The 13574-nt window shown below is 37.9% G+C and overlaps 1 protein-coding gene across 1 annotated transcript in view; it reads right to left on the reverse strand.

The window, feature by feature from the left end:
* Positions 1-13574, reverse strand: part of SPEF2 (sperm flagellar 2) — a gene marked incomplete at both ends in the record, with an annotated part of 171105 nt that overhangs the window by 75644 nt on the left and 81887 nt on the right. Inside the window, 3 exons of the mRNA XM_082835419.1 lie at positions 378-526; positions 7433-7507; positions 11223-11387. Coding sequence (XP_082691545.1) covers positions 378-526; positions 7433-7507; positions 11223-11387 — 389 coding nt within the window. The remainder of the gene's footprint in view (positions 1-377; positions 527-7432; positions 7508-11222; positions 11388-13574) is intronic.

Consider the following 13574-nt stretch of genomic DNA (forward strand, 5'->3'; position numbering starts at 1 on the left):
TTTGAAAGCGTTATGATGTGGGCATGACAGCACGGTTGGAGGGCTATAATTTGCTGGATGTGTTCTGGGGAAGATATTCTTCCAGGAAACTGCATCTCTGCTTGTCCCTGGGGTGAAAATTGGTCCTCAAAGAACCCATTTGTTCCCCTGATTGCAGCACTCAACAGCCGCTCAAAGCATGACTCAGAAATTTTAGGGAGGAGAGAAAGCATGGGATGTGATGCAATGAGTATTCTCAAAAGATCACCTCGGCCTTTTGATGAATATATATATTACCAGCTACAAAAGGCCTTTTGGATGGTGCAAATAATGGTGTGAATCTTCCTATAAAGAGGAGAAAGAACACATTCTACTAGCTTGAGTCTAAACTGCCGTACCTCAGAAATCGGTTCATTCACATAAACCCATTCTTCTGATCCTGGCTTAGGTGGGGGTGGCACTACTGGAGCAGGTGACACATCTGTAGAGTCAGCAGGTGATTTCTTTACTGGAACTTTCCCTCCTGGAGATTTTCCTCTGGGAGAACCTTAAACATGCATATTAAATCATGCCATTACAAGGAGATGAATGGGACCAGATTGTGGTGGGTGGATAAACCTATGATGCCATGGGTCTCAGGCAATTCATTAACTGCTTTTTAAGCAACTTTGGGCAGCCTTAGCAAATAAAAAATTTAAAAAGTCATTCTCTATAGCCCCCAAATTAACCAATAATACCAAAAGCAATTTTTTTTAAAGCAATGCAACTTCTCTTGTCCAATTAGCTATGGAAAACAACTTGATATTTTATTTTCATCTCTGTCCTTGCTTCCACAACGAACACACGGGTTTTACAAAGTTTAGGTGCCAGAGAAAAGTGTATTTTATTTACTATTGCAAAAACTGGCAAACTAAACACTCACCCTGAAGGAGAAAGAGAGTAGCTGTAACAGGAGCGGTGCTCTTGGTGTTTTTTGAAACCCAGGGGAGGAGCAGGGAGAAAGAATGCTATTGTAGGAGTCAGTGAGGGATGTAGGGGAGGAGAAGGGGTACCTCCTGGATATTCCCACATTCCCTGGATGAGACAGAGGGCTTCTGAGCGGGAATCTATATCTCCTTCTACAGTCAGGGTGTAGGGATGAAGGCAACTGCTGTGTCGTAGGTCTGGCTGAATTAAGGCATGGGCGGGAGGGGAGAAGAAGGGAGCGGGGAGAAGGAGAGGGAATGGAAAGAGAGAGGAAGGAGGAGAAGAAAGAAAAGGAGGTGGAGAAGGAGGAAGAGAAAGAGGTCTAATTTCAGCTCAGAATCCAGAAAGGGCGTGTGCCCCACTCTCTGTGAGAACATCCAGGGGGGAATCCAGACCCGCGAAGCAGTACCCTTATGGTCTGAAAGATCTTGTGACTGATCAAACTACCTTAACTCAGAAAGCACTGATATTTCCTTAAAGGATCAAAGTTATAGCTTAGAAATTCACTCAGTTTAAATTCCACTTATTTTCAGTTTCCTTATTAAGATTTTAGATGCAGTTTATAGATGCCTACAGAATTTGCAGCACTTTCTTTCCCCAAAATATATTTCTTTGAGTATTATTTAATGATAATGCTGTTTAGAAAAGTAAATACATCTTCCACTTTTATACTAGTTTAAAATATATGGATTATAAGTAAAGGGGATATTGTTAATTATGTCATATGAACAGTTTAAATGACTTCTACTTATACAATTAAAACCAGTATTCGTCATCTACAAGTTTAAATTTCCAACTAGGTATTTTTAATTAGAAAAATTTAAGAGCATCTTTTTTCAGGTGAAAACCAAAAATGTTCATAACTTGATATATTTTTCTGTATGATAATTTTTCATTCTCTGAACTGAATCTCTGGTGAAATAAAAGTGACAATACTATGGCCACTTTAAGATGAATTTCTCAAAGGAGAATTCCTAAGGAGAACTTTGTAATTATAAACGTGAGACTGGAATGAGTTCCTTTTTCTTCTTTTCTTACATATCATGATCATTCAGTGAAAACTAAGGGAGCCAGGGAACATTTTTGGACGATGTGCTTTGATCTCATTTAACTTTTATCTAATTGTTAACAATGAAAATGCAAGGGTAAAAGATTTGAATGAATAAAAAAATGTATCTATGTCACAGTGAGTGAAAGTAGATGCCACTTTTGAACAAAATCTATCGACATCTCAAATGTCATGAGGGTCATTCCTTGCACCACCCACGCAACCATATGAAGACTTCAGTTTCTAATAAGATATTTGCTTTCATTTGGAAGTTGGATTATTGAGTCCTCAGTGTGGCCATTCTTCATGCATAAAATTCTGGAGAGTAATCTATGCTTAGCATATAATAAAGATAGATTTTAGCAAATTTTTTTTTTGTCCAGTTATAAGAACCTAATGGTATTACACAGAAGCACGTGGAGCGAGAACAAGTATAAATAAAATAAGGTCAAAAGAAAAATGTAATTTTAGGACATGGGATTTATTTAATCATTTTATCGGTAAAGAAATGGTCAAAGTTGAACCTATAGAGCAATAGGCTTGAGCAAAGAAAATAACATAGCAGGAGCTCAGTAAAGGTAAGAATAAATTTCATCTATTGATGAGAGGACATTAAGAAAACTAGAACACTTTCAGATTAAGTTGGCACTACTCAGGGAGATGAGAGGATTGTAGGAAGAAGGAAAAGATGCAAAAAGTCTGATTTTTTTTTAAAGAAAGGCATTATTATTACCTTTCAGTCCTAAAATATTTCCTAGTAGGATCTGGCTTAATTAAGGGCTTCCCTAGGTAGAAGTTAGAAGACTGGTTAACAGTGATGGCTTTCTTATTGCCTTGGTTCAGCGAAAAATGACTCTGGTTGGTGACTGAAGTGGAGACTCAGGATGCCTTGGATAAGATGAAAATTTCTGCTCTGCAGCAATGTGGCCAGGAAGAGAAAGAGGTCAGTGCCAGGTAAGGAGCCAGAGATGGAACATGAATCAGCTTATTCTCCAAATCGCTATTGAGAAGGTATTTTGGAAAAGTTTTCTCTCCTTGGTGTCCTAGAGTTCATGTTGTTAGTCTAAGTGGAGCTGGAGATATGGAACGTGGACAATTATAAAGTAATGAGGACTGGTTATTTGGAATCCTTTATAGGACCTGATTTTAGTATAATTATACTCAGTGATAAGCGTTGGAAACTCCTTAAGTCAATTTTGCAAAGGATTCCCCTTTTTGCCCACAGTCTTTAATAACTTGGTCTAGAGTCAATAATCATATCCCATACTTATTTAGCCCCATTTACTCTGAGCCAGATTCTGTTCCAGCTGCTTTTTTGTAGATTTACTAATTCCTTACTACAGCCACAGAGAAGTTACTTTTATGAACTCATTTTACATACGAGAGAACTGAGACTCACTAAGGTCAAGTTACTTGCCCTAAGTCACTCGTATGGTAAATGGCAGAGCTAGAATGTCGGCCCAGGCAGGCTGGCTCCAGAGTCCATGCATTTGACTGTCCTACTTTATTGCCTTTTAGTGTCTATTGATGTAATTCATGTTCAAAAGTGTTCATTAGATTGATATTTAGAAATCTGCAAGCTTTAGAGTAGTTCTTTTAATACTATTTGCTTAGCTCATAAATTGATTTTAAGACTGTGTTCTATTTACATTGCATTACAATTAAATTACAATTTAATTTTTCTACTTGTGGTGAAAATTTTATTAAAAGCTACAGTCTGAGAAGTCAATTCATTGAAAGACTCATACTAAAGAGTATAAATAATATTATTTAACTCATTTATATTAGATGATGGTATTAAGGCAAAATCCAGGGAAGCTATGAGAATAGTATTGAGAGTTAATATGGAGTGTTGATGACATTCGCCAAAGCGTAAAGAGGCTCCAACTTTCCCTTCTCATAGGTTAATGATTCCTAACAAAACACTACCTTATTTATTTATTTATTTATTTATTTATTTATTTTGCGGTACGCTGGCCTCTCACTGTTGTGACCTCTCCCATTGCGGAGCACAGGCTCCGGAGGCGCAGGCTCAGCGGCCATGGCTCACAGGCCCAGCCGCTCCGCGGCATGTGGGACCCTCCCGGACCGGGGCACGAACCCGTGTCCCCTGCATCAGCAGGCGGATTCCCAACGACTGCGCCACCAGGGACAGTCCACAGGAAATGGACTCTCCATTTCCTCATCTTTGAAGTGGGAAATGATCATTTATACTTCACAGGTGGTTATGAGGATTATGCAAGAATATAAAAATTATCTTGTATAGTGCCTGGCGTAGGGTAGGTACTCCATAAGAGGTAGTTTGTTACTATGATTATGAATTATGTTATCAAAGGAGATTGTGGAATTTTGATATCTGAACCATGATTGTACATTAATCATCGACTTTCTGATGTGTGGCATCAACTTTCAGATGAAACCTAATGTGTTTTGCATGTGCTCTAAAATCTATTAAGACCTTGTACATTGCACCACATACTCTCCTCTGTTTAAGGTCCCAGGTGATAAAAAATGTATTTTAGAAATTAATCTTAGAAAAAATTAGGGCTTTTTATTTCTATTTCAAAGTATTGTTATATACATGTTGTTTTTAAAATTGTAATCCAACTTAAATATTTTGGGGAACAGGACATATTATAAGTAATACGTTAGAAATAACTGAATGTTTCTGATATTCCAATGGCTAAAATAGAACAATAAGTCTTGGGCATCAATATAGTAGTTCTTCAACTTTAGGGATCACCAGCATTCCCTAGAGGGCTTATTAAAACACAAATTGCTGGACCCCTCCAGGAGTTTCAGATTCAGTAGATCTGGGGTGGGACCAAGCATTTGTTTTTCTAATAAGTTCCCAGGTAATGCAGGTGCTGCTGGTACAGGACTGAGTTTAAAAAGCCACCATGTTAGTAGATGCATCTAGGTATTTCAATTCCATTTCACTTTCATCTTTTTTCTCTGTTCTTCCATGTCTTTCCAATTAAATGTCATTAATGTTTATAACATTGACATAACATTTATTGCTACGTGGCCTGGTAGCACCTAAACTTTAAGTCAGATCAGAAGGCAAGCACTGGGACAGTCCCAATACTAATACATGGGCAGGCCAGAAGAACTAAAGAGATTATGATTTCCAAACATTTATTCCACAGAGCTCTAGTCCCAATGGATACCCCTCCAAGAGAGAGTTCTGCAGCCACAATGTTTTGGGATATTTCATAGTGTATCTCCTACTGCCTTAGAGATAGATGATTACAGAAGATACATATCTATATTGACATCTATCTCAGTTGAGATGAAAAACATTTTAATTTGGTGTAACTCAGCATTTTCTGAAATTGGTTGATTAAGGAAAACTCTTCATTTAGCCCTTAATTAACACCTCCTATGTAAGGTCATAGAGTTGAAAAGCCCTTATTTTATGAAGGAGTAAAATGGGGCCATGGCAAATGGTTGAAGATAATAAGAAATGCTTTAAGAACACCATAAATACAATTGCAAATGGCATTTCCGTGTCAAGATTTTGGAGGGAGAAGGTTGGAATTGATCTAATACACAGAGAAAAATAGGGATGAATTGAAGATGCCAATAGCAGGAAACAATGATAAGTCTGAAGGAAGGAAAAAGGAGATGGTTCCTCAAACCATAAGAGATGTTTTCAGTATAATTGGTGTCAAACAGCCTGTGAGGTAAACAGATAACCAATCAATAGTGTTCACCCCCAATGGAATTAGTTCCAAATATTAAGAATTAAAATCATTAAGACTTCCTCTTAATGAAGGAAATCCTGTTATACATGCCAAAACAACAGCATTTCTATGTAAGACTTCTAAATATTGATCGAGAGTTTACCTGTTTCAAATATTATTGAACACAGTAGAAATTGTGTTTATGGAAATAGAAACACAATAGTAAAATAAAAGCAAAAAAATGTTTGAAAGTTCTTGGAGGTACTTAAACTGAGCTAACTGCATGACTCCAGTGACTATATATTTTACTGGTTGAACTTGTAGTTGCTTATGGTTTGAGTGTGTATACTTTCATCTAAGGATGCTCTGAAAGCATGTGAATTATTATGTCTAACTTGACGATTTTCACCTAATATGCATAAATATATTTAATTCCTATTTTTGATGATTCTATGCTGATCCTTCATTTGCTTTTGCTGATCACAATAAGAAAGCAAGGGATGCATAATGTAAATGTGAAAATTATTCTCCTATTTGTAAACAGGTGAGATAGAGCAGAGCATAAATTATAGACAAAATTATAGGTACATTTTTCATCTCAGTGTTAACTCACCAATGACTCTAGTTATATATGCCTATCAGGTCATATAATCAGAGAAGGGTAAGATTCTTTGAGAATCATGGTTATGCATCTTTAAATGCCAAAATCAAGATCCTTTTAAGCCCTTCATTTTGTGAACATGGCACAGTCTTGGGCTGCTACTACACTAGCAATTTGTAATGAAAAATTAAACAAAGGTACATACTTCATGACAACCCCCTTTGTATGTACCCTGCAAAAGTCAACTGTATGTGTCCATAACTGCATTTCAATCTTTCATTGGTTGGTGTAGCAGCTTCAATGTACAATCTAACTAATATGCTTTTTAAAGCCTATTTTCTTCTACCAACTATCAATTATTTACAAAATTTTATCCTCCTTATTTCACAGAAATAGTTAAAATAAAATAGAAAAAAAAAAAGAAATTAGGGTCAGGAAAAATGCAACTTAAAGTAGAAGGTCAAAACCAGGAGAGGAATTAGAAAGCAGACTCTGGGATCTAGGTCCTTGCGCAGATACTAAAATCTTATAGGCACGAATTTGTTTCTGTACTTCTAGACAGCCAAAACAGAAAAGGAAGTGCTATCATTTAGAGGTGCTAACTATCTAGCCATGCAGAGGAAGAAAGATTTTCCAGTTCCTTGATTCTGAATGAAATTTCCCACCTAGGATTTCACATAGGGGTGACTGAATGATGTAGTGGGCATACTATCTCTTCAGAAAATAAAATACCAGGTTATTATTGGTATAATAAATGTTTTAGCTCCACTGCTATTGTGTTGAGGACTTTATATCAAAGTGCTTATCAGTGAAAGCAATTCTATGGGGGACCCAAGAAAATACGGTTCAGCATGTAGTTTTCTGATGACATAGCTTAGCCCAAGGATAACACCTATAATATCTATGATGAATGGATATTCTGTATCTTAGATATTCTCTAAATTATTCCTCACAAGCATCCCTTTTCTTAGCAGGACCTTTGCTAAGACCCAGGCTACAGAAACACTGAGGTTCTGTTTCATCGGCAAGCGCTTATGGTTTACAAATGCCTGAGAGAGGTATTCAGTGTATACTACTACATAAATATAGCTATTTTCACTGAAAATTATAAAATGCAGAATTATATTTAATCATATCTATCTTGATCTGTACCTTTTCTTTGGAGTGAAGTTTCACTTTTCTTCCCTTTTCCTTCCTGAAGAGGTTCTCGATTACCATGCGGGGGTTCTAAACAAAATTCAACACATAATTATCATTGATGATTTTCTTCAATATCCTGGGCTATGATTTGTAAGCAATCAAATGCTATTTCTCAAAAACAGTTATATTTGTGAACTGCCTAAAATGACTTAGGCCTTTACTGTGAGTTAAAATTAATCTGAAGACAGACTGTGGATTGAAATTTCTTGAATGACAACCCTGATAGTACTATTCTATTTTGTGACATTGAGAAGTTGAGTCCTAAGCTTAATATCAACATTTGGTAGTGAATTTGATTGTAAACTCTTTAGTGCAACATAGTTGCAGAATCTTAAAAGTTAGTCACAAGTCCATTTGAAGCAGATGGCTCTATTTGGATATAGTTCACTGGAATGATCCCTATACAATAAGACAACTGGGTCTGTGATAAGAATGATGCCAAAACACCTCGAAGAAGAGTTAAATAACCACATTGCTCTGCTATGGAGCATCCTTGAACTTCTATTGACCCCACACTTGGTTGCCTTGTGACTTCTACATTCCACTGTGCATTGACTGTAACTTGTAATGCAAAGGATGGTTTGGGAATATATATGCTGGGTTCCCCGGAATCTAATTCAAAAATATATTGGAAAGGGGAAAATGGGAAACTGATGAACTGGAGGTCAATAAGATGTCCCAAATAATAACTAGTTCTTTGAAAAAATCACTACATCCCACATAATTTACCAAACAAGTTCAGTCGTCTTCCTCCCTTTGCCCTGGGCTACAGTTTTTTGTTTTGACTTTTTTTTCCTTCATTGGAAGAATGCACATATGGGACAATTTAAATGCTTGTGATGGAGAGATCATCTGACCTATCTTTGTATTTAGAAGTGTTAGTTATAAGAATGTGTAAATACATAACTCATATCACTTACATTTAAACATCTCAGCTCCAAAAACCAAGATTCCATAGAAATAAGACAAGGAAAGAAGGATTAACCTTGAAACTTTGTTAACCGCCATAAAAGGACTTTTAAACATCAAAATAGTTGAACACCAAACTCATTCATAAATAAATAAATAAATCCAAACATTTGAATTAGTTCCTTTTTTTTTTCTTAGAAATAAGCTTAATAAAAAAAGTCTAGATAAGCTCTTAGTTCCTTTAATAACAATACTCTGGGTAACCAACCATTGCTCTAAACTTTAGCAAAAGGCAACAGCAAAGAGGGTAAAAATAGAGACACCTAAGATGTTGAACTTATAAAATATTGTGAGCAAGTCTAATTTCTGCTGGGGATAGCATGCACTCTGCCTATTTTTAAAAATTATTTCCAAAATGTATTCTGAAGTTGCAAAATATATTCCTAGCAGCATGGATAGCAAGCACTACCATACTCTGTCACACTCAGAGCTTGAGTTTTAAATTAAATTCTGACATTTGGTAGTAGACTTGATAATAAACCCTTTAATGGGACATACCTGTGAAGTTTTTCAAATTTAATCTCAAATGCATTTGAAGCAGATATAAAATACAGAACTGTAAAAAATTAATAAACAGAAAGCACAAATAAATAGAGTCAGGAAACCAGAAGGGGGAGCGCTCATGCCCTAAGAGGACAGCATTGCCCAACAGGAGGAAGGAAGACTCCTCTTCTTTCCTGGCAAGGACTCAGCCAATGAAAAGCCATGGACTCATCAAGTACTATGGCCCTCCCAACTTCCTTTTCCCCTCTATAGAAGCAATCTCCTTCTCTTGTCATGCGGAGACTTGCACATGGCTTGCCATGGTTGCAGACCCCGAATTATAATTTCCTGCTAATTCTGGATAAACCCATCTTTGCTGGAGAAATATCTGGCAGTCTATTTGTTTCAGGTCAACAGACTCATATACAATGTAGAACTATATTTGGACAAAATGACTTTTAGTACTTAGTGTACTATGCTTCCTTCTTTACTCTATTTCCACCCTTTTTTTTTTAGTAAATAATTTCTCCTTTCTTCTCAACTTTTAAAGAAGATTGTAATTGGATGTTTGCTTTGGGCTTGTTCAGAAGCCTTAGGTTTTTAGTTCTGCAAGTATGTTCTTTTGAAAAAAACTGTAAGTTATTTATATAAAAATAAACAAACCTGGGAACTTCCCTTCCTAAAATCATTTATCCCAGCTTCCCTGAGCTGTAAGGGCAGTGCAACCTGTGCTATTGCCTCATCAACGTCTACTAGCACTGAGATCTCCTCGCAATGATGCGTTGCAGTTGGAAGGCAGTAACTGGGCCCCTGGGGATTAATTCTTCTATATATTTTTAAAGATCAGGCACTAACCCGGCCCTTGGTGGAAAAAAGAGACAGATACAACCACTCTTTGAAGCAACAATAGCTTTATTATTCATCCAATGCACTGTATTCAAATATACAATTTTATTTAATGTCACGAGCAAACTTAAGAAATTTAAAGACTGAACCGTGTTGTAACCAGAAATGCTAAAGATGGGTTTCAGGGAATGGCTCCAATCCACAGATACTCCTGACTGTGAGGCCGAGGGGAGGAAAGGGAGGGGAGGCCACGGCCATAGGTTAAAGGCCTAGATGGGTAGCTCCAGGCTCCCTTGAGCCCCTGTGGAAACTGTCTTCCCTGGCTAAACAGCATTTTTAAGGTTTCCATTTGTCCTTCAGACCACTGCTTTGTTTTTCTAACGGGGAAAGTATGTATGGTTAATTCATTGCTTTGTGCTTTATTGTTTCAAATGATAAAATATTTTTTTTACAATTTGCATATTTTGCCTTTAGTTAAGCCCCATTTTATTGAAGTACAACGGTCTTTAATAGACCATAATCTATGTTATTAAAGTTTTCAAGTGAATTTGTTTAATATAAATAAATCTAATTAAAAAAATCAGACCCATCTCAAATCTCCACGCAGTAGAAATATTATGGAGTTTAGAAATGCAATCATGACACAATATCAAGAATACCTAGGTAGACTTGTGTAACTGCACAGCCAGCTACTTACAAAGCTAAAGCCAGCTACTAGAGCCACATTTGTTTCATACACACAGCACCAAACTGATCCTGGCATTCTCCCAATATCACACATTTCAACAATTGAGGATTTTACTTTTGTCATTATATTGTCTACCACGTAACTTAATGGTCCTCAGTGGTTTAAGCTAAAAAATATTCTCTATACAAACTCTATTCATGTATGTTATATATTATAAATATACAAGTTTACTGAGATGTCAGGTGCTTGTTTCTACCCTTTTATAATCACATAGCACTGAAGAGTGACAGTTACGTATAAATTTTAGTCTCTAAAGAATGCTGTTGGTATGTTTTCTTATTCCTGTGGACAACAGGTTGTGCTAACTCTCATTTTCTGAAGATGGTCTTGCTTTTTACATAAACACAACTCTATCACTCTGCAAATAGATGTCTGTCCTCTTGATCTGCTCTAAGCTCCTTCTGGTATTCTCTGCGCCTTCCCTCCTCTCATCTGTGGTCTTATTCTAATCAGTAGATCTGGGTGTGAGGACTCCACATTCCTTCCCACACAGTAAAGTACCTCCGCTTTGTGACAGCCGTGCTCTCAGTGACTACTGCTTTTCCTCTTCATCAGAGCAGACAGCTTGCTTTCATATGACTGAAGTTGCTCAAAGCCTGAATCTAGATAAATGGACTGGTACTATAATTTATAATTCTTTTCTAAAATGAAAATGAGAAACTGGCAAACAGGATTAGAAATCGTCCTGTCAATCACCTGATGCTGGTTTTCCTTTTGCAGCAGGAGTTTTGGAACGCTCACGCTGACCGTGGACTTCCTTCTCTTTTTCTGGTTCAGGAGGAGGGGGGAGAGGTGATGTAGCCTCAGTTGGGGAAACTTCTTCTTTTTCCTCAGCTTCCTTTTCTTCTAATTTCTTTTTCACTTCAAAAGGATGATAAGAATGGACTTTTATTAGCGGCTCCAGACACCTACTATTTCACTTGAACTAAGATAAACCTAAATTAATATAAAACTGCTCTTACTGAATTAGGGCGAACTTCATGTTTTAGGGATCTCCTTTAAATCATTCAGTCCTTAAAACTAAGATTTGAAGTCTTCTCTGCCTGGTTAGAAATACCGTTTACCCTGCCTCTGATGGGGATGATGATGATGATGATGATGATGATGTGTGTGTGTGTGTGTGTGTGTGTGTGTGTGTATCAGGTGGGAAGGCTTGTTGTGCCATGTGTAAAACCAACAATCTAGAAGTAGCTGGTGTGTTGCGATAGAAAAATAAATAATTATGTCAAAATTTCCAGGGGAAAAGCAAGGTGAAAAAGCACAAAGAGAAGACGTCGGAAGGACACGGAAGGGAAAAGAAATGTGCGGCACCGACATCTAGGGGTAAATACATATGAAGCATTTAGAATGGTGCTCAGTACACAACTAAGTCTTAGCATTTCATTCTTTCATGCAGCAACTACTTATTGAATCTGAGTTGTGCCGTGAAGAAAAGGAAGGGTTATAACAATAAGGTAAAACTACACTAGTACTGTCAGTAATAATAATAATACGAACAATGCTAGGCACAGTTGTGGTTGCCAGAGATACAAAAGTAAAACAAAAGAGAAAAATCACTGCCTTGTGAAGCTAAATAGGACAGAGTAAAGGGGGTCAGGAGTGCTGTGGGGCAGCTCTTAAAGTGTATTTAACCAGAGTGCTTTGCAGGGTAGACCCGCTGAGAAGGTGGCATCTGAGAAAAGGCTTGAACAGGTTCAGGGAATGTGTGCTCCAGGCAGAGCAGACAGTCACCCCGAGGGGCTTGAGGGGCGGAGCAGGGCTGGTTCCCGAAGGTCTAGGCTCCTATCGTTGTTATGGCCCTTTGCCTTTCGGGATTCAGGCTCACCCTTCCCAGCATGCCCTCCCCACCCTCCCTGACTTCCCAGCCCTCCACCCTGGAAACGGCCGCAACTTTACCCCTGTAGCAGGGGCAGTGAATAACTGCACCCATGTATGGCATTTTTTTTTTTTTTTTTTGCGATACGCGGGCCTCTCACTGTTGTGGCCTCTCCCGTTGCGGAGCACAGGCTCCGGAGGCGCAGGCTCAGCGGCCATGGTTCACGGGCCCAGCCGCGCCGCGGCATGTGGGATCTTCCCGGACCGGGGCACGAACCCGTGTCCCCTGCATTGGCAGGTGGACTCTCAACCACTGCGCCACCAGGGAAGCCCCATGTATGGCTTTTATATCCATACTCCCTTTGCCCTCAGATTATTCTTTTCAATTCAGCAAGGCAAGGAGGCTTCATTCTATTAGATTTTTTTTTTCCAAACTGGATTTTTTTTTCTGATTATAAAAGTGATATATAATTATTGTTTTAAAAATTCCCACAATTTAGACAAATAAGCAGAAAGAGAAATTTCCTGTTGACTCTTTGTCATCCTTCTCCCTCATCAAGGATTGTACGGCTAAAGAGAAAACCACAGGCTACAAATGGCATCACATAAAGCCCACGATACCAAACCTAGACTTACTACCTGCCTCAGTTGCAGTTTCTACCTTCTTCAGAAATGTAATTTTAATCAACCAGCTTGGAATTTTCTGGTCAGCGCTAATGAGGTGATCTGTCATGTGGGTCCTCTCTATATATACCCAGCCCCGCAAAGAAGAGGCAATCTGCATGGTAAAGACCCCTGCAGTTCCCTTCCTCCAAAAAGAAGATGTCCTGGCCCAAAATAACCCTTTTTTTCCCCCTTTTGCTAATGACTTCCCTGCCCCACCCTCCCATCTAAAAAAGCCTTCCATTTGTACTGTTCCACGGAGTGCCCTTCTAGTTGTTAGATGGAATGCTGCCCAGTTCACGAATAGTTGAACAAAACCAGTTAGAGCTTTGAATTTACTGGGTTGAATTTTGTTTTTTCTTAGCATATATTGTCAGACTCTTTTCTGTGCCTACATATTTAATAATAGACATACTTTTAAAAACAAAAAAGGGACAATTTAAATATAACCTGATTTCCCCTACTTAACAGTATATTATGATCATTTTTAAACAGCAGAATATTTATAGAAGTACCGTATCCTTTAATTTTTTGTTTTTAGCTTAATCAGGATGTTTAATACAGAGCACT

Source organism: Leucopleurus acutus (genome assembly GCF_964270905.1).
Source record: "Leucopleurus acutus genome assembly, chromosome: 3".
In the NCBI taxonomy this organism is placed as follows: Eukaryota; Metazoa; Chordata; class Mammalia; order Artiodactyla; family Delphinidae; genus Leucopleurus; species Leucopleurus acutus.